Genomic DNA, 21,177 nt, shown 5'->3' with positions numbered 1-21,177 from the left:
ATATTTTCCTTTAAAAATGAAATCATCCTGCATATTTTTATATACTGCTTTATTCTACTTATTACTAATGTTAATATTTATCATGTCCTAGATATTTATCTAAATACTAATTTAATGATTATATTACATCCCATTGTATGAATATACCACATTTCATTTAATTAAGTTTCTATATTTGGAAATAGGGGGTTTGAGTTTTAAAATTTTTCACTTTAACAAACAAGATTGTGGTGGTTATCTTTGTTGGTAAATATTTGCATACATTCACATTCTTAAATATTTCCTTAGGATAAATTTTAATAAGGAGTCTTACTGTGCTAAAGTATATCATATTTTAAATTTATGACATATTTTGCCCAATTTTCTGAAGAAAAGTTTGGCCTATTTCCTACTTTCTACAACTGTGCATTACAGTTTTCATCCCTTTAAGCTCTGAATATTACCTTTTGTTCATTTTTATGAATTTCAGAATCTACAATAAGAATCTTGTTTGATTTTCAAATTTGTAACCATTAGTGAGGCTAGAATCCTGTCTACACCCTGCTCCAGATCTTGAGATAAGCAGTTGGAAAAAAACAGACTAATATCTCAACCCTTATAGGATTCACATTCTAGTGGGTTCTAGACACAAAGTAAATAGCATAAATTGAGTAAAATAGATAGTATACTGTCATGCATTGCTTAATGATGGGCATACATTCTAAGAAATGCATCACTGGGTAATTTTTTGGTTCTGTGAACAACAAAGATTATAATTACACAAATCTAGATGGTACAGCCTACTACATGCCTAGGCTATATTCTATGGCCTTTTTTCTGCTCTAGTCTACAAATCTGTACAACACTTACCGGACTGAACATTGTAGGCAATGGTAACACAATAGTTAAGTATTCATGTATCTAAACATATTTAAACAGAAAGAAGGTACATTAAAAACACAATATAGAAAATGAAACAAAAATGGGACTTGTATAAGGATACTTACCAGGAATGGTTCTTGCAGGACTGGAAGTTGCTCTGAATGAGTCCGTGAGTAAGTTGTGCATGAATACAAGGCCCAGGACATTACCATACGTTGCTATAGACTTTATAAATACTGCACACTTAGGTTACACTAAATTTATAAAAAAATTATTTCTCCAATAATAAATTAACTTAATCATACTATGTGACCACCCTCGGGCATATAATTCATTGAACAAAATGTCATTATGCAGTGAAAAAATGTCAAGAAAGAGTGAAAAATGCCAAGTGGAAGAATAAACTGGACAGGGGAATCAAAGAGTTAAGATATTCGATTTTTTTTAATGGGGTTAAGGAAAGTGGCTCTCGCAAGTTAGTTTGTAGTGTGTACATAGTGAAAGAAAGTTTGGGACAAGCTATGTGAATATCCATGGAAAGAGTTCCCCAGATGCAGGGAACAGCAAATATCAACAGCAAAGAAGGGCACTCCAGGTGCAGAGAGCAACCCAACTTATCTTAATAATAACATGGAGGTCAGTGTGGCTGAAGCTGAGGGAAAGGGGAAGTAAAGGAAGATGATCCAGAGTGGGGACAGGACACAGGAAGATTGAGGAAATCCGAGGCCAGGGCAGGGCATTGCTCTTTGTCTGAGAGAGACAGGATGCCAAGGAGGGTTTTCAACACAAAATGATGTGACTAAAATTTGATGATCACTCCTGATGCCATGTTGAGAAAATAACAAAGGAACCAGGGAGACAACACAGAAGGCTTTGAAATAACAGGTGGGCACTAATGGGGATAAAGACTGAGTTGATAACTGCACAGAAGGCAAGAAATCATTGGATTCTGTGTATATTTTCAAGGTAAATAAAGTAGGTAGAATCTATATTTCTGGATGGGCAGAAGACCACAGGATAGGGCCAGAGTGAGGTAGGAGGATGAACCAGCAGTTCACTGATGAATGAGGTATGTCTTAGATGCCTAAACTACATCCTTGGGGCTGCTAAATGGGTAATTAGATCTAAGATTCTAAAGTGTAGAAGAAAAAATTGGGCTAAAAGTGAAACATTGAGAGTCGTGGGTATTTAAGTAGTATTTAAAGTCTTAAGACTGGATGAAATCACTAAGTAAATGACTACTTGAGAAAGAGGCACTCCCAGGGATGCTATTTAAAACACCTAACAACTGGTATTCCCGGAACATTAGCCAATATACACAGAGCCTGACCACAATGTTGGGTCAGTGTCTTCAAAGCTTCTAGGTTGGCCAGACATTTATTTTTGTTTTTTAATTTTCGTTGTTGGAGCAGGTATGTAGAATCCTCAGGGTAGATCGGGGACCCAGGGTAAAAGACAGACATGTCTGGGGCTCAGAGTTGTTGGTAAGGTACTTGTAATAAATAAAAAGGTATTTCAATATTCTAACAAGCAACATAGCTGTATTTATATCCTGGTACTCCATATTTAAAGGTCAGAAACATAAGAAGGAAACAACTGAGAAAACTGAGAAATAAATCACAGAATGTGGTAGACAGAATAATCCTCCCCACCCCAAATATACACGGATCTTCGTCCCTGGAAACTGTGAACATGTTATCTTCTAAGGCAAAAGGGAGTTTGTAGATGTGATTAAGTATTGGAGATGGGAAAATTATCCTGCATTATTGGGGGTAGGGTGCAATGTAATCCCCAGACTCCTCAAAAGTGGAGGAGGGAGATGAAAGAATACAGAGGAAAAAGTGATGAATGAACAGTGCATAAAGGAAAACTTACTGGCTTTGAAAACTTAGTGAGGAGGCCACAAGCCAAGGAATGTGGGCAGGTTCTGGAAGTACTGGATTCTTTCCTAGAACCTCTAGAAAGGACAATGACTCTGCTGAAACATTCTTGTTATTTCAGTCCCATGTAGGACTTCTGACCTCCAGAATTCCAAGACAATAAATGTGTGTGGTCTAGGCCACTAAGTTTGTGATATTTTCTTACAGCAGCAATAGGAAAATAATATAGCGAGGCAGGACAAACACAGCAGAAGGTGACACCTTGGAAACCAAGTAAACTAATTTTCTTTGAAAATGAAGGAATGAGCAATAAACCTAAATATTGCTAATAGAACAAGGTGAAGTGAAAATAACTAAATGCTGAATTTAGCAACAAGAAGGTTAAAATCTCATGTCCAGTGGGGAGGAGAGTGGGAAAAGTACTTTCCTGAACATTTTATCTATTATAGCAATGCTCACTTTTCTACATCCTTTCACATTGTTTCCTTTTGTATGGCACCTGACTACACTCTCATAATCCTTTGTGTATGCTCTTACTGTTTGTCTCCACAGGTAGGATATGTAAGTTCTACACATGTAGAAACACTGGATTTTTTTGTTCATTTCCTCCATCTCCAGCAATCGGAACAGTACCTGGGCAATGTAGGAAATCTGTGTATCCTTTATTTATGTGAAACAAAAGAATGGATGTCTACATTTTACATTTTTAATAATTTCTAAGTAGAACTGTTTTAAATTGTCATACATGTGTAGAGGCTGACCAGACGCCTAGCAATCCTGTTTCCATTTCTTTTCACATATGGCTAGTATTATGTGATGGCATCTTGGACAGTAGAATGTGAGTAGAGAAGAGTATTTACCTTCAGACTCATCAAACATTCCATGTTATTTTTTCAAAAGACCAACTCCTTGTTTTGTTAATTTTCTGAATGATTCTTTTGTTTCCAATTTCATTACTCTCTGATTTAATTTTAGATATTTCTTTTCTTCTACTAGGTTTAGGCTTAGATTGTTCTTTTCCCAGTTCCTTAAGATAGTTTGTGTGTTTGTTGATGCACTCTCTTTCTGTTTTTCCGGATGTAGGTATCTAAAGGGATAAATTTTAATTTTCCTGTCAGGACTGCTTTTGCTGTATCCCACAGGTTTTGGTAGCTTGTGTCTTCATTGTTGTTATGCCCAAGAAGTTATGATTTCCTCTTTTATCTCTTCCTGCACCCAACTGTCATTTAGCATAAGGTTGTTTAATTTCCATGCCTTTATATGGGGTTGGACATTTTTTGTGGGGGTGAGTTCCACCTTTAAAGCCTTGTGGTCTGAGAAGATACGAAGTAAAATTTCAATTCTTTTGATTCTGTTGAGGTTTTTTGGCCTAAGATATGATCAATTTTGGAAAATGTTACATGGGCCAGTGAGAAGAATGGATATTCTTGAGCTTTGGGATGGGGTTTTCGAAATAGGTCTGTAAAGTACAGTTGTTCTAGGGTCACAATTAAGTCCTTTGTATCTGTATTTAATTTCTGTTTAGAGGATCTGTCCAGTTCTGTAAGAGGAGTGTTAAAATCTCCTGCTATGATGGTATTATGGAATATTATATTGTTTGGACTAATTAAGGTCTATTTCACAAATCTGGGAGCATTTAAGTTGAGTGCATAAATAATTAGAATTGAAATGTCTTCTTGTATTTTTCCCTTGACCAAAATGAAGTGTCCATCATTGTCTTTTTTTACCTTAGTTGCTTTAAATCCACTTGTATCTAAAAATAGATTGCACAACCCCTCTTTTCTTCTGAATTCCCTTTGCCTAAAAAATTGTCTTCCATCCCTTAACTCTGAGTTTTAATTTTCCTTAGAGGCTAGGTGTTCTCTCTGCAGACATCAAATGGATGACTTGTGTTTTTGTTTTTTGTTTTTTTTGTCCAATTAGCCAGTCTATGCCTCTTCAGTGGGAAATTCAAGCCATTAACATTTATTTAGAGAATTGTTCTAGTCATCTCATTTTGTGAAAGTCCGTTGCTTAGTTTCATCTTTTGCATCATTGTGGAAGCTAGGTTTTGTCCTTTAGTTTCTGAGTGCTTACTTTGCTGGCAGTCCATTGTGATGGTCAGTGTATAGAACAGGTTGAAGTATTTCCTGTAGAGCTGGTCTTGTTGTGGCAAACTTTCTCAATGTTTGCATATCAATAAAAGATTTGATTTATTCTTCAATTTTAAAGATTAGCTAATCAGGATATAGAATTCTGGGCTGGAAAATTTTTAAGATTTCTTATTTTACATATTTTTTGTTAAATATTTTCCTGATTTAATTCCAAGATAGAAACTACCCCTCCTTTATCTACCTAGAGCATTCAAAATGCACTCATTCAATTCACTATCTTGTTGAAAGAAAATCTGAAAATTTGAGAATTTATACATTGCTAAGGAGTATTCTTAAGCAGCATGTAAAAATATATAAGAGGTAAGGATAACTAGAATAATTTTCTAGGGAAAATGAAGCTTTTTTCATATATTAATAGAAAAATCAAGGCATCAATCAGCAGTTTATAATACCTTTGTTTTATTGACCATTGGTATAAACTTACAGACAAAAAAAACGCTGATTGTATATATCAAAACCATGATAAAATTACCTCATTCAGAAAGCTCAAAATCTTAAGATATATTTTTTTAAAAGGAAGATATAATTTCTTAAAAGGAGAGACTCTGCTAAGAATGGTTTTATTCTCTCTTCCTTTTGTCAAGTGTAAAGTAAATGTTCTAGCTTCCTCCCTGAAGCTATTAAGCTTTATCTCTAATTGGCCTACTTTCCCTGTAACACATACAATCTGTTTCCATCTATATTGAGGATTACTTTAAAAGATTCTCATTAGCAGTGCCTTATACCAGCCCAATAGATCACTTCCATGGCTACACATGCCATATAAACAATGCTCAGATACAGCTCAAGGTCAAATATACAGATAGACTTAGACTGACCCTGTAAAATGCTGCCTTTGAAATTCTCAGCATGGTGTGCCTTTGAAGTTCTCTGGCAAAGCGAGCTACTGCTGTAGCATAGATGGAATCCTTTAAGTATTCAAAGCACATTATTCCTGTCCTCATCAATTCTGGAAATAAGATAAGCTTAAACACAAAAGTAATGAGGGAAGAATTAGAAACTAGTAATACTGAAAAATAAATGTTGCCAAATTTCAGAAAATTCAAACCAGCAACCCTGAAAAATCAGAATGATTCACAGAGACACTTTATTCACACAGCAATATACACAAGTACTAGTAAGTGATATAATTCATCAAAATTGCAAGTTCTATAAAATATTTCAAAAATACATACATAAATAAATGCCTAAAGGCTTCCTGTCCACACAATGGGTCTAAATATGTTATTAGGATAGCAGGAGTGTCACTAACCCTTTCAGGAGAGGCTAGAAATCTGTTTCTAATACAGATTCATGCTATTTTTTTAATTTAATAAAAATCAATGGCAAACATGTATAACAAAATCTGTATATTCCAAATGCCTAATACATGCATAGGGTATTCTAAAAGAAACCAAATGGAAGGAAGAGGCAAGAAGCTGATTTCCAGAGTAAAAATATGAAATATGAAGCTGCTTCTGGAGAAAAGAGAGCAAGCATAAAGGAAGCAAATGATCGTAACTGAAAACGCTTGAAAAATATCAGGGGACAAATTACAGAAAGAACCTGCAGGGGTGTGTTGGGGCTGTATGCACACGTAGGTGCTGGGAAGTGGATTTGAGCAGTAGCAGCCAAAGCTTAAAAGTCTGGAAGCCATGCTAGAAAGGAAGCCTGCCTTCCTTCCAGGTACAGGCTTTATGAAGGCTAAAGTTAACCATAAACACCTCGCTCTGAGCTAAGACTGACATAACTCTCCCCTACATTTTGTACTATAACAGGTACTTGTGTGTCACTTGTGTCACTTGCCCATGGTTCTGTGAGGAAATAGAAAGGCTGGCCAAAAGAAAAAGAATGAGGCTGAGGGCAGCCTTCCACTGCCGTAGGTATGGCATCAGGGGTAGCATTTTTATGCAGTAGAAAAGCCTCCAAACTCCCAATGTTAAGACTTGGGTGGAGGTCAGAATAACATAAAAAATAGTTTTATGATAAATGTGCCAACTAATCAGAAAGGACTCTGTTCTGGTATTGGAACAGAGTGCTACAGGCCTTCTGCTTGTCCATTAACTATATATTAGCTGAATTATGGGAAGGTCCTGAGGTTCTCATAGAAAGGCCAGAGTTTGTAAGGAGTAGAACATTCTTCAGAAAGCTTCAGAAAGCAGCTGTCTGGAAATGGATAAAGAAGTGTTTTGATAATTGTCTAACAGCTCTCCTGTCCCTTTCAGTAGTGCGTACCAACTGCATCTCAGGCACAGGGAGGGTGCTGATTATTTCGGAAGGCCATCCAAACTGCATGACACAAAGTGGAATGCATGTGTTTAAAGTATCTATAAAAGATGAACTAAAAAATTGAAATTGGAGAGCAAAACAAGAAACTATGAATGACAGTCAGTAAATATGTCAGAATAAAAAACTCACACCCAAGGAAAAAGAAATAATACGGCAAATGTAAAAAGTCTTTAGAATGAGTACATTTCAAATGCTCAGGATACATAAAGGAGGGATAGTTTCTACCTTGCAATTAAACCAGGAAAATATTTAACAAAAAATAATAATAAAAAAAGAAATCTTCAAAAAATTACTTACTAATGAAAATTTCAGTTATTGAAATAAAGACTTGATAAGGCAACATGAAGAGCAGACAAAATACAGCTAAAGTAAGAAAGAAAGCTAGCAATTTAGCTAGCAATTCTTCTAAATTTGCAAATTTAGTAGAATTTTAAAAATCTAGTATTTGCATAGAAAGATAAAAAGATAAAATTTGAAATAGACAAGTGGGTAGATTGGAATACTAGAGCAAATGCTTAATAGGAAAAACAGAAAGAAAAAATTGTCAGAATGCTAGGGGGGAGTATATGTGAAAACAGGACTGCTGAAAAACATTCAGAATTGATAAAATATGCATTTTCAGATTGGAAAAAGTTAATCAAGCATTTGAAAGGATAAATAGGAGGCAGTGACAATCTGAACCTAGACATATCAAATGAAGTTATAAATTAATGGTGTAGATACATTCCACTTATATAGAGAAGGGTCAAATTACCTAAAAATTAAAAACAATCAAATTGGCAGTAGTAATAGATACCATAAAACAATGAAGTAATATCTCCAAAGCTGAGGTAAAATAGCAGTCAATCTTGAAATCAACACCCTAGTAAACTCTTATCCAAAAGTGAGACAAATCATCTTAAATGAAATAAAAAATATTTTAAAACTGAGTTTACCATAACAGACTCTTGTCCAAAAAAGAATATTAAAGTATTTATCCCAGAAAAAAGAAAATGAACCCAGGATGAAAGTGTGGGATATAAGTAGCAATAGTAAGAAAATGAGTCAATATACATTTTGGTAAACTGTTTAAAAGCATTTTGTGCAAATATAATAACAACTTTGTGCTTTAAAAAGATATAATTAAAATTCTAGTAAACAGACATAAAATAAATAAGAAATGGAATTCTGAGGTATACGACCATGCCATTAGTTTTGTTTTTCAGTGATAATACTAGTTAACTGCAGACTTTGTAAGAAAGTATTGAAAGATATGCACACATGTGAAAAAAAAATTAAGCATACTCTAATCTAATGTTAGGAAAGAACTAATTATAAACTCTGCCATAAGTAGATGGAAAATTGGGAATATATAAATTTTATAATTACGATAAAATAAAACAATATGTCTGGAGAATAAAACATCTTAGAAAAACACAGTTTCATAAAGAGAAAGGAATCTCAACCAACAGTTCACTTATTTCTAATTAGCATATAGCACCTGTTTGGGGGCAAGCACTCTGTTAGATGATAGGGTTCTGAACACAGACATTTACATCTGCTCTTGGGTTTATTTAGATTGCAAACAGGTAGACAGAAAACTTCACTACAGCAAAGTATGTGCAGAGGTGGAAGCATCTCAGGTGACAGAGAGGGGAACATTGTGAGGCAATTAGGAGACGCATCCTAAGAAAAACAGCATCTGACATGTCCTGAAGGATGACCAGAAATGTTCCAGGTTAAAAAAAGGCATCACTAGGGAAAAAAAGAACAGGGTAAGAGACAGTGCAAAAGCAAGAAACAGCAGAATAGGTTGAGAGATTGGTGGGTTCTTCAGTACCACATGAGCATGCAGGATACAGTGGAGAGAAGAAAATCAGGCTGAAAAGAAACTAAAGGTAGGCAAGCAGCTCCTCATTAGGATCTCGCTGAGGAGTTTGAGTTTTTTTTTATTGTCAATGTTGACTGCTCAATTTTAAAGTGATAAATGTTTCATTCTTAGATATATATTATTCTTAACATTTACCCATGGCTTAAAATATGAAGCTTGAGAAATTCTGAGGTTTAAAGGAAACTTTAAGATGAGCATAGTAATAACAATAATTCAGAACATTTGATTTAAAATAATTTTTGTCAGATTTGAAAATTGTACTCTTCCGATCAAAATTCTCATATGAAGGTATCTCTAATAATTCATAAACCAATTTTTAAAAGATAATACACAATGGCAATTATATCCGATTTAGGATTTCATTTTTATGGAAAAAATCTATCTGTACTTATACTACATTATTTGTGGATACATGTTTGTAAATACTGATTTAAAATCTAGCATCTTAATATTTAAAAACAAAGTATCAAATTTAAATAATAAGCCTGAGGGATACCACTTCCATCTAAGGGTCACAGAGACTGGGTTTACTTTCTCACCTGAGATAACAATAAACCTGGACAAAATACATAAAACTGACTTTAAAGATAGGGACATCAAGTAAGGAAAGACATTGATCTCTGAAAGATGAAAAATGAATGCCATGAGCCCTCTCTACTTGTCTCAGATCATGGCCCTGAGAGAGTTTTCAGGCTGACATTAAGAGAGTGGTAGCCCAGGTATATCCCTGAAGATTCCCTGAATAGAGGAGGAGATGAGTGCTTGGGGACTTCAAGGCCGCCAGAGTTTGCAGGACAGTATACTGAAAAAGAGAGAGCTTCAAAGAGACAATTCCTGAGATTTTTTGGAGAGTCATCCACGTTTATTCAACAAAGTACCTATCAACACATCAACACATATGCATGAGGAATTTACCGAAAGCCAGGGAAGGAAAATGCTCAAAATAATTGGAGGAATCACACAGGGTCAGGACTAGAAGTAGAAACTACAGGGCTAAATATACAAGTTATTTGATTTTTAAAATATCTTTATGATAGAGATTACTGCTTATGCAAACAGAAATAATGTAATATGGGGCTTATAATATATAAAATCAAATGTTTGACAATAATAGCATTATGCCAGTGGTGTGGATAAGTATACTATTATCATGTTTTTATATTGTATCTGAATTGATATACTGTCACCAACATTATGTCAAATAAACAGTTTGATTATACTATTAACTACAAAGCAACCTCCAAAACAACAAAACAGAGAGAGATAGCTAAAAGCCAACAAAGGAGATAAGTTGAATTTTTTAGAACAATTCATCAATCTAAAATATGCAGAAGAAGAAAATAAAAAGAACATAGAAAAGACAAAAAATAGTAAAATGATAGATTTGAAACCAGCAATATTAAATCACATTAAATATAAATGGTCTAAATAACCCAATTAAAAGGAACAGATTGTCAGACTGCATTTAAAAAATATATGATCTCACAATATACTATCTATAAGAAATCCAATTTAAATATAAATACATAAATAATAAAAGGCTAGAAAATATATACAATGTAATCACTAATAAAAACAAATATTATGAACAGGAGATTTTAGAATGATATTACCATATATAAAAGAATGTCATTTCATAGTGATAAGAAAGAAAATCCACTGGGAGCATGCGTAATGATCCTAAACTTTCTTAAACTTGATAACAGAACCTGTTATCACTAAAGTAGAAACAGAAGTACAATAGGAAAATTATTAGATATGGCACAGGATAGCAATATCACTATCTCAATAATTGATAGAATAAGACAACCAAATATCAATGGATAAATGGTTAAAGAAAATTTTTAAGTTGCTGTGTTTCAAGAGTTACTGGTATATTTTGGATATTAATCAGTTATCAAATAAACATATCCAAATATTTTCTGCCATTAAAAAAAAAGAAAGAAAATGTGATATATATATTTATACACAGTGGAATATTATTCAGTCATAAAATATAATGAGATACTGTCATTTTCAAAAACACATATGGACCTGGAGAACATTTTGTTAAGTTAAATAAGGCCAAAACAGAAAAACAAATATTTTATGTTCTCACTCATAAGTGGGAGCTAAAAAAGTAGATCTCATGGAGGTAGAGTATACAACGACAGTTACAAGAGACTGGAAAGGGTAGGAGGGAAAGATGAATAGAGGCTGGTTAATGGGTATAAAAATACAGTTAGAGAGAAGGAATAAGTTCCAGCATTCACTAGCACTTATCAAAGTGTGCCCTCTAAATATGTGCAATTTACTATATGTCAATTTTTCATCAATATACTTGTTTAAAATAGAAAGGAAGGAAGGAAGGGACTGAGGCAGGGAAAAGGAAAGGAAGGAAAGAAGAAAGAAAAGAAAAGAAATTAGAAAGGAATTTAGAAAATTCTAAATGTCACTTCATAATAGCAATATTACCTGGTCATAAACGTCACTTCTTAATAGCAATATTACCTGGTCATAAACTCCTAATACACTGTTAAGTTTAAATCTGCATTCTATTTTACATTTAATGACATAATCATATGCAGTAAAACATATTTTGTCTATATGTAATGTTTTTCATATGTATCCATTCTTGGCAAGGTAAATACTCTGCATAATTTTGAGTTGGGAAAATGCCAAAATTATCTTTATAAATAATGGAAGTAGTTCATAACTATTAAAATACATTTTATAAGCCTGTTATTAATAAAAAACTAAAAAATTTACTTTTTCAACCTTAAAAGCAATGACTAATCACACGCTTTACCAAGATAACAAAATGATTTTTAAAAATATTAAGTCAATTAGCAAGTTTACGTAATACAATAAAAAATGCCCAAGAGTTAAAAATGTTCAAGGAAAACTTCAGCTGGCACAACGGTAAAAAGCCATTACAGACTTTGATGCAATAAAAAAACAACAGAATCTGGTTTATGCACACATGGACACACACACAGGCATAATCAAGTATTCATTTTAATTAGATTATTTTATGGAAGCAGGTTCACTGCAGGGATGTTAAATTTTCGATAAAATAAGGATCTGGAATTTTGCCATTGTTTTCTTAACGCACGCTGTTCAGTGTAAGGACCTGATTTTATTCATAGTTGGAGGCAGTTTATTTATGCAATGTGCAATCAGCATGCCTTCATAAGGAGTGTCAGCTAATACCCTGAAGGAATCAGAATATGAATAGAATTACACAATCGACTTAATTTGAGTTAGGGGCATTCTGAGTTATACTCTTTGGAAATTAAATATGCAGGAAAACAAATTGTAAGTTTTGAAAAACATCAAATTAGTTAAAGCCAGTTGTTATGTTGACCTTTTATTTACTTGGTTTTACTAAAATTATTTAAATGGACATTTACCTTTAAAAGTTCAAAATTACTATTCTTTCAGTACACTGTGCTTGGTTGGGTAAATGCAAGGATTAACATGATTCAGTTTCTATTAAAGTTACTAAGAATAAATACATGTTATAACTAAAATACAAAAGCAAGAAGAACAAAGAGGGTTATTATGAAGTTAGAGACAAAGTGCTTTATTAGCAAATAATAGGGGGAGAAATTGCTTACAACTTGGAAAAACAATGTTGGCTTCATGGTAAAGAAGGCCTTTGGGAATTCCATCTGTGTCTAAAGGCTTTATAATAGTATGAAAGCTGTTAAAAAGATAGAAAATAGATGGCAAAAGTGGAGGAATGATAAATGGTGTGTTAGTATCTGCTCCATATCAGCAGTAGGGAGATAGTAGGAGCTGAAGCTGGTTGATGAACTTATTGCAAAGAGCTGGTGTGGCACTCATGCATTCTCTCTCAATAGCGCTCTCTCTCTCTCTTTCTCTCTCTCTCGCCCCCCTCCATCCTTCCCTCCCTCCTTTCTTTAATTTCTTCCTTTTTTTTTACACTGGAACATCCTACTTGCAAAATGGTATATCAAGAAGATTACAAATAGCACTTTTATGCAAAGTTAATTGTGTAAGAAAAAAACCTTGACTAAAGGCAAGAGAATTGGAATGTTTTCTTACTGGTTCCACCTTGAATTAATGAGGGTGTCCCCTAGAGGATGGCAGCAAGAACATGAACTTGGAGCCCAGGTGAAGAATTAAAAGAACAAAGAAACCAACTGTATGTGATGGGCAAAGGAGAGGGAGAGGGCACAAGACTGATTCTTCAAGGTGACAGGGAAGACAGAGGAACATAGAAGTGAGTACTTTGAGAGAGAAAATGATGACCTCCATTTGAACAGATTTAATTTGGAGTTGGAGACAGCATCTGAGTAGATCTGTCCACTTAAACATGAGATTAATTGCAATATAAAGGTCAGAGATGTTAATTCAGTAATCTTAAGTCAAGAACAATTGTTTCAGAGGATTTGAAAGGGAGAGAAAAGACAAGCTAAATAAGACCAATGGAGAATGACTTACTTTGTGGGGTAGAAAAAAGGACACAAGGTGGGCGGCGCCTGTGGCTCAGTCGGTAGGGCGCCGGCCCCATATACCGAGGGTGGCGGGTTCAAACCCGGCCCCAGCCAAACTGCAACCAAAAAATAGCTGGGCATTGTGGCGGGCGCCTGTAGTCCCGGCTACTCGGGAGGCTGAGGCAAGAGAATCGCTTAAGCCCAGGAGTTGGAGGTTGCTGTGAGCTGTGTGAGGCCACGGCACTCTACTGAGGGCCATAAAGTGAGACTCTGTCTCTACAAAAAAAAAGGACACAAGGCAGGAGGACAGGGAGAGGCAGGAGAACTCCAGGAAAGGACAAGAGAGGCCAGACTGAGCTGCCATGCCCTATGTCCCTCTACAGGCACCTGCACACTCCAGAGAGACAAGGAACCAGGAGAGTGGACTAGATAGAAGGCAGGCTGCACCTGCTGTGCTGGTCCCTGGCCAAGGTATAAAGGCCACCAAGACCTTATCATTTCCCATTTCCTAGGATATGACACCTTCTAGCAGCAAAGCTGATACGTATACAAATACATGAGCCAGTGTCCATGACTTCAACCAAAATCCATGAAATAAATCACAGGTCTGCAGGACTCAAAGGTAGTGTATGCACAGGCTCAAAATAACCCATTTTTAAAACAACTCACAACAAAGGCTGAGGCAGGTGGATAGCTTGATTGCAGGAGTTTGAGACCAGCCTGAGCAAGAGTGAGACCTAGTCTCTACCAAAAATAGAAAATTAACTGGCATGTTGGTGTACGCCAATGGTCCTACCTACTCAAAAGGATCGCTTGAGCCCAGGAGTTTGAGGTTGCTGTGAGCTATGATGATGCCAGCATGGCCCTCTACCCAGGGAACAGAGTGAGACTCTGCCCCCCACCCCCCCAAAACCAACCAACCAAACAAAAAACCCTTCACAACATGTTTTTCCCAAGTTCATCCCTCACAAATGAACTTAGGAAAAACATACTAAGTCTAGTGCAAACTAGACTTTGACCAAAGGTGAAGTAAACATGTGGCTTTGTCTCAAATTTCTAATTGGTTAACCTGCATTTTGTGGAAAATAATGACACATTATCTTAGATGCATACATTTAATTTGTGATACTTAGACTAACTCACTAACAAGTGAACGCATTCTCCTATTGTATAAAAATACTGCTTTAGATATAGCATGTATCACATGACTAATCGGGAATGTAGGTAAAAAGTTTATTAACTAACAAGTTTTAAAAAAATGTTGCTAGCCTTTGATGACTTCCTTTTTTCTTGGAACTCTTCTTATATTAGCCCCAAATCCATAGTGTTTATCAATAAGTTATGTTTTGCCTTGAGGGGTTGGCAAGTTTTGTTTTTTCCCCATCTAGGCCATAAACTATTTGAATGCAGGATTCATGTCTTAAAATCTTTTCAGGCTTTCACATGAAAGCTATAACCCAGTTATAACCTAAGAATAGGGGGAAGGGGGAGAGGGAGGGGAGGGAGGGGGGAGGATGGGTGAAGGGAGGGTGATAGGTGGGATTACACCTGCGGTGCATCTTACAAGGGTACATGTGAAACTTAGTAAATGTAGAATATAAATGTCTTAACACAATAACTAAGAAAATGCCAGGAAGGCTATGTTAACCAGTGTGATGAAAATGTGTCAAACGGTCTATAAAACCAGTATATGGTGCCCCATGATCACATTAATGTACACAGCTATGATTTAATAATAAATAAACAAATAAAATCTTTCCAAAAACAAAAAGAGAAGTGATGACAGAGGAGCTCCAGTTGGAAGTAACTCTTCTCTACTCTAACTCACAAAGCCTTCATTCTAAGAGTCTCTGGATTTCTGTCATTTAACCTTGTGCCAACACATAATTTCTCTCTACCATCTCCAGTAAGTTCCCTTTGACAAAGGTGACATTACCCTATATCCTAGTTAACTTCTATATGAATCTTAGTCCCCCTCTCCCAGCTTCAGATTACAAATTCCTTAACAGAGGTACCCTGCTTCACAATTACTTAGTTGTCTAGGGCTTACCAGTGACTTGGGCATGAGAAATGCTTAATACACAGTTAGGAAATGAACATAAAGAATAATAGCTTTCCTCTGGGGAAGGTTCTGTTACTGAGGTTGACCTTTTAAATTCGTTAATTGACTTTAGTTATTTTAGTTATTCATTAATTAACTTTAGTCCACAGAGGTCACCTGGGAGAAGTCACAGAACTTAGTTTGAACCCAGGTCATTTCCTACAGGGTTGCACCTCTTATCTCTACCTTTCTGATGTGAACTGTGAAGACATGAGGCCTGGAGCTATAAAAGACACCTCCCAACTATGTCTGGCTCTCTCCTAAGGGATTCCTTTTCTACTCTTTGCAGAGGAACATATTACTTTCCAACCACTGCTGACTAGTTTATTGAATCAACTCTATCTTAGACCTCAGATAACTAAGAATTAGTTTAATTTAATGCTCAGTATGATATTCACTCCTCTATTCTATGCTCCTTTCATGGTATTAATCACAATTCTTATTTTGTAATAGTCCCATTTTCAAATTTCATATAGATAGATATGTTCATCTTTTTTGAAAATTCTATAAAATTTATGTTGCATTTAAGTCATAAAGATTGATTAACTTGAGGATTATAAAATAGATTTCATTCTGTTTTGGGAAGAGATTTAGTGATATTTCATCATTTCAAATCTAGAAGGTTGCACAATTATTGTTAATTTAACAGATTACCTATTTTTCAATCTTGGTTAGAATGTGCTATTGGAAGGGGAGCAAAGTTTTATAACTATAAACTACAAAATATGCCCTTATCTCAAAGTGTCCATGGAAATTCCAAATATTTTAGTGCATAAAGTCTATGCATTGATGCTTCTAATGTCTATAAATACTTAAATAGTATGGCTTTTCTCTCTCTTAAATTATTCATGATCTACACAAAAAGTCATTTTTAGTGCTTCTAAGAAGATTAAATTTTTGTCTTTATATCACTAGGAATCTTTCCATCTACCTGGTAAAATAATCTTTGCCTATTAGTTTCCAAATCAATTATTAATAGATTTATCAATTAATTTAAATTTGTTTATAATTGCTAATTATCATTGGATACTTTTATGGACTACATATCTATATCTGCCATTCATATGTCAGAACCCTAGACCACAATGGGGTGGTATTAAGACATGAGGCCTTTGGGAGGTAATTAGGTCATGAGGATGGGGCCCTTGTGATGGGATTAGTGTCCTTATATGAAGAGGAAAAGAGCTAGCCTTCTCTCACTCTACCATATGAAAGCACAAGTGGATGGAGATCTGTGAATTAAGAAGAGATCCCCACCAGGCACAACACAATCTTGCAGGCACCTTGATCTCAAATTTCTAGCCCCCAGGACTGTGAGAAATAAATATCTGTTGTTTAAGCCACCCAGTCTATGATGTAGCAGCTCAAACTAAGATGGATAATAATAATGAGAGTTACAACCTATGATAGTTGTTATGTTAAAAGAAGATGAAAATTAAGAAAAAAATATTTTACTTTAACAAAATTTCCTCATTTGTTATGAACCTAGTGGAGTTAAAAAAAAATCTGATACAATGGAAGTTTAGAGCTGGGAGAAAATATAAAGCAGTACATGGAGGATAGGGAGTTTGGAGGGAGATAAATTTTAGTTAGAGGGCCTTACATTCAAAGAAAGCAAAACCAAATGTCAGAATAAAAACATGACTTGTCCAATGTCACAAACGAATTAATGCCCCAAGGGCAGAGATTTCATACTGGCCGATACAGAGAATTAAAGAGCGAAACTATAGAAATAGTTTAATGTAAAACTGACAGCTCAGTTACCTGGCATGATTTTTTTGCTAATTCAAAGTCATATTTTTGTAAGAATTTGGCGATAGATCGGCCTAGATGATTCTGTGGCAATTAGTTGTAACATCTCAGGTTTTGAACTTTACCAATAGTAGATCAAACAGGAAAGGGAAAGAGAACTGAGCTTCAACTGAAATCACAAGGAATGAAAACCAAGGTAGGTAACTAAGCTACAAGCTCATTTTAAAAAAAGGCAAGTGCTTATTATATACCAGTCACCATATAAAAAACAGACATCATACACAGGGCAAAAAAAGAAATGATACTGATAGCAGGTTAGGTTCTGTGGGATGGCCATTTTCAAGGCTATGAAGACTTTTTTCTCTTGTTTCTATACAGGCCTATGTTAGAGTTGGTTGCACTTACAAGATATGCACTCACATTAACAAGATGTGACAAAATGACATAAAAACTTACACTTAATCTCCCCAGTACACTTTGAATGACAGTCATACTAGCCCCTTGCTAGACTTTGATTCCTATGCTTCATACTGGGTGACACTCTGTCTCGTGTCTATGACTTAGCCTGTTATCTGTGAACAGTTCTTCAGTTAAACAAAAGGATAGACATGATTCATAACACATTTCAATCCTATCATTTAAAGCTACTGCAAAATCTAAGGACTTGGTGTTTAATGTTTAATAGATGACTTCTAGAAAATTGTAGCCTTTATAATAACTATTTGCCCTTCCTCTTCTATTTTCATAAATAAATACATTTTTACTGGTATAATTCAATTCAGATATTTTTGAGGAAAACATGTTAGAAATACAAGAAATGGGAAATCCTAGCAAAGAAAGAGTCAGCATCTTACGAGCAGCAAATTTATCTCTATCTTGTGATACAAACATCATAAGACTAGGCCATGTAACACATTTTATGGTATCTAGTTTGATCAGTTGTCTTTATGGGAGTTAACAATCTCATCTATTTTAAGCATATCAATTTCTTAAAGTTGAAATTTTTCCCCAAGCTTCTAAAGGGAGTAAGCCTCCAACATGCATTAGTTATAACCATCATTGACTCAGTTATATTTTTATGTGTTCAGAATTCTCTTGCAACCCTGTTACTATCTCTTAATCATTGCCATTCATTCATTTGATAAACATGTTTGAATGCTTACTATGTATGACCCTAGAACCACTCTAAGTATTAAGGATTCAACAGTGTATAAAAATAAAACAGGAAAACTCTTCAAATGATGGTATTATTTATAATTCACCTTTTGAAATGGTCCTATTTTCAAATTTCATATTAGATAGATTTGTTGACCTTTTTTGAAAATTCTATAATTAGATGTGCATTTCACTCATAACATGGATTAACTTGGGGATTATGAAATATATTTCATTCTGTTTTTGAAGACAAGTTAAAAAGCATGTTTAAAAGTGAAACATAGTTTGTGAAATGTGCAAAAAATATTAATGAAGAAAAATAAAGTAGTGAAGGAAGACAGGGAGAGGTTTTTTTGTTCTGTTTTTCCTTTTGGCAGCAAAATGGGGGTTGTGATTTTAACTCTGGTGGGTAAAAAGCTGATAGGAGAAAATGGCACATAGGTGAACATCAGAAGGAGGTGAGGGGAAAAAACCATACTGATATTTAGGGGCGAAAAGCTTTCCAGCAGAGGAAACAGCAAGTACAAAGGCCCTGAGGTGAGAACAAATGGGAGGTTTTCCAGACTGTGAAGAGAAGGTTCAGTGTGTTAGATGATAACAAAGGGAAAGGGAAAGTTGGAGAAGTGATAGGGGACTGAGCCTGCAGGGTTCACAGGCCTTGGAACTACAGGAATGGAGGCTATTGGACAATGCTGAAATGACCAGACTTAGACTGGTATCCAGAAGAGCAACCCTCTTAAAATCACTTACTATGCCTATCTAAAAATTCAGCGAAGAAATTGAATGCATTATCTGCTTAAAAGAAGACAGAAATAGGGGACTGGAGAATCACGGACATGGGAAGAAGTCTGAGAGCAGAGTTGACAAAGAAAAAAGAGTTAAATGCTAGGAATCAATGAACAAAGACCAGTGGGGGATTTTTTAGGCAGGGAGGAGAAGCAGAGGCCAGCATCACGGATGGAAGGATACAGTTCAAAGTAATTTACGACCCCTCCATACACCCAAAACACGCAGGATCCCACTGAAGTGGGGCTCGGCAGGTGGCCCCACTCTCTCGCAGCAGCATGAATTTGGGAAATTTTGTAAGTTCAAACAATAGCCCAAATCCTGTGTTACCGACAAAAAGATGACTCTACAGGGAAATAAAAGCCAAGATGGTGATGATGATGATGACGACGATGACGATAATAGGGAGGTGCATACAAAGACATAATACCTAACATCAGCCAGCACAGACAGGCATCGTAAAGATTCCATGAGCTAGGTCTGCATGGTCTCAGGGTAAACTTTAGTACGAGGAATATTTATGTTGTTTTCGCGTTTTGAAGGCATTTTGTGACTGATTTTTATCTGATCGAAGGTCTCAGTTGTTGGCCTGGGCAAATACAAACTAGGAAGTCAATCTCTCTCTCTCCCGCTGCCCTCCCTTATTGGGACCGGTAGCCTTAACTGGAAGTCTTTTGAGATATGCCTCTTTCTTAAGGAAGCTACAACCTTTTTGACTGCAAAAGTGGGCTGTGAAGGAGAGGAGGAGAGGGGAGGAGTGAAAGATTCACCCAGGAGACCCAGAAGCACAGCCCAGCGTCCGGAGCAAGAAAACCAGGGGCTCTGGCAAAGGAAGTGGGTCGCGACGGGCAAGGGGAGGACAGGGAGCAAACACTCGAGGATCTGGTCTCCGGGGAGAAGGCGGCGAGAAGGCCTCTAAGCTGCTGCCCCAGCCGAGTGTGCCACTGGGAAGCAGCTCCAGGAGCGCTGGCGAAGCCGCGGGGCTAGGCCACGGAGTGCTGGGCGGGCAGAGGTCTCTTACTCTTTAGATTTATCCGAGCCGTGCGCCGAGTTGATGCGATGCACCTCTTTCTTTTTGCTTTGTTTGGTGGTCATGGCCGAGGCCGGCCCTGACGCGGCTGAACTTTAAACAACTAGCTGCCTGAACCCCCGCGGGCTCCGCGTCTGCGTTGCCAGGAGACCGCGGGGCGGGGCGGGGCGGGGCCGGGCGGCTGCGGCGGATGTGGGCAGGGCAGTCGGGGTGTTGCAGGCAGAGGTAATCGAGTGTCCAGCAGAGTAGGGGAATCATAGAGGGGTGGGGGTGGGGTGATAGAAGGGGAGGTGATAAAGGGGATGTGGGAGTGATGAAGTGGGTGGGAGGTAGTGATGGAAGGGAAGGTAGTGGAAAGGGTGGGGGATGGAGGGGCGGGGGAAGGTGACGGAGTGGGGTGATAAAGAGGGAGGGAGGGAGTGGGGATGGAGGGATAAATAAGATGTATGTAAAATGTTTAGCACACTACGAAGCACAGCAATTAGGGCCCACTCTTACAGAGATGACAGCTCTCTGGCCCTTATTCAAGGAGCAGACAGATAACATGAATCAAAGAGAACGGTCAGCTAAATATAGAGAGGGTCTTAAATGTAACTAAAAAATACGTAGACTGGAGAAACCTGTAGATTAATCAAAACAAACTCTTGTATTGTTTCAACATAATCTCCCTTCAGAGAGATTTAACACATATCCCTGAGGTTTAGGAGCTCTACTGCTAGTTGATTTCTCCCAGGAGCCTAGAAATAATTAAGCGTCTTTAAATAAGAGATCCCCTTTGCTCTTGGACCTAGGCACATGCTCAGAGTTCCACCTGTGCAGGGAAAAAGCAGCTTCTGCTAAGCAAATTCTTCAAGTTCTCTGACAACTGAATGCCCAGCC

General features: G+C 36.4%; 1 protein-coding gene across 9 annotated transcripts in view; it reads right to left on the bottom strand.

Moving 5' to 3' along the window:
• Positions 1 to 20,436, bottom strand: part of ADGB (androglobin) — a 167,674-nt gene extending 147,238 nt beyond the window's left edge. For 4 of the 9 annotated variants that reach the window (XM_053591399.1, XM_053591394.1, XM_053591393.1 and 1 more), the window contains exon 1: positions 20,290 to 20,406. In XM_053591399.1, the coding sequence (XP_053447374.1) occupies positions 20,290 to 20,363 (74 nt within the window). In that variant the 5' untranslated portion in view covers positions 20,364 to 20,406. Of the gene's footprint in view, positions 1 to 849; positions 868 to 986; positions 1,019 to 20,289 lie in introns of those variants that run through there. The other 5 variants (XM_053591396.1, XM_053591397.1, XM_053591390.1 and 2 more) reach the window with 5 other exon arrangements.
• Between the last annotated feature and the right edge of the window lie 741 nt (positions 20,437 to 21,177).

This window comes from Nycticebus coucang, chromosome 5 (genome assembly GCF_027406575.1).
Source record: "Nycticebus coucang isolate mNycCou1 chromosome 5, mNycCou1.pri, whole genome shotgun sequence".
Taxonomy (NCBI): Eukaryota; Metazoa; Chordata; class Mammalia; order Primates; family Lorisidae; genus Nycticebus; species Nycticebus coucang.
The sequence above is the reverse complement of the archived record's forward strand: the minus strand, read 5'-3'. Positions and strand labels throughout refer to the sequence as shown.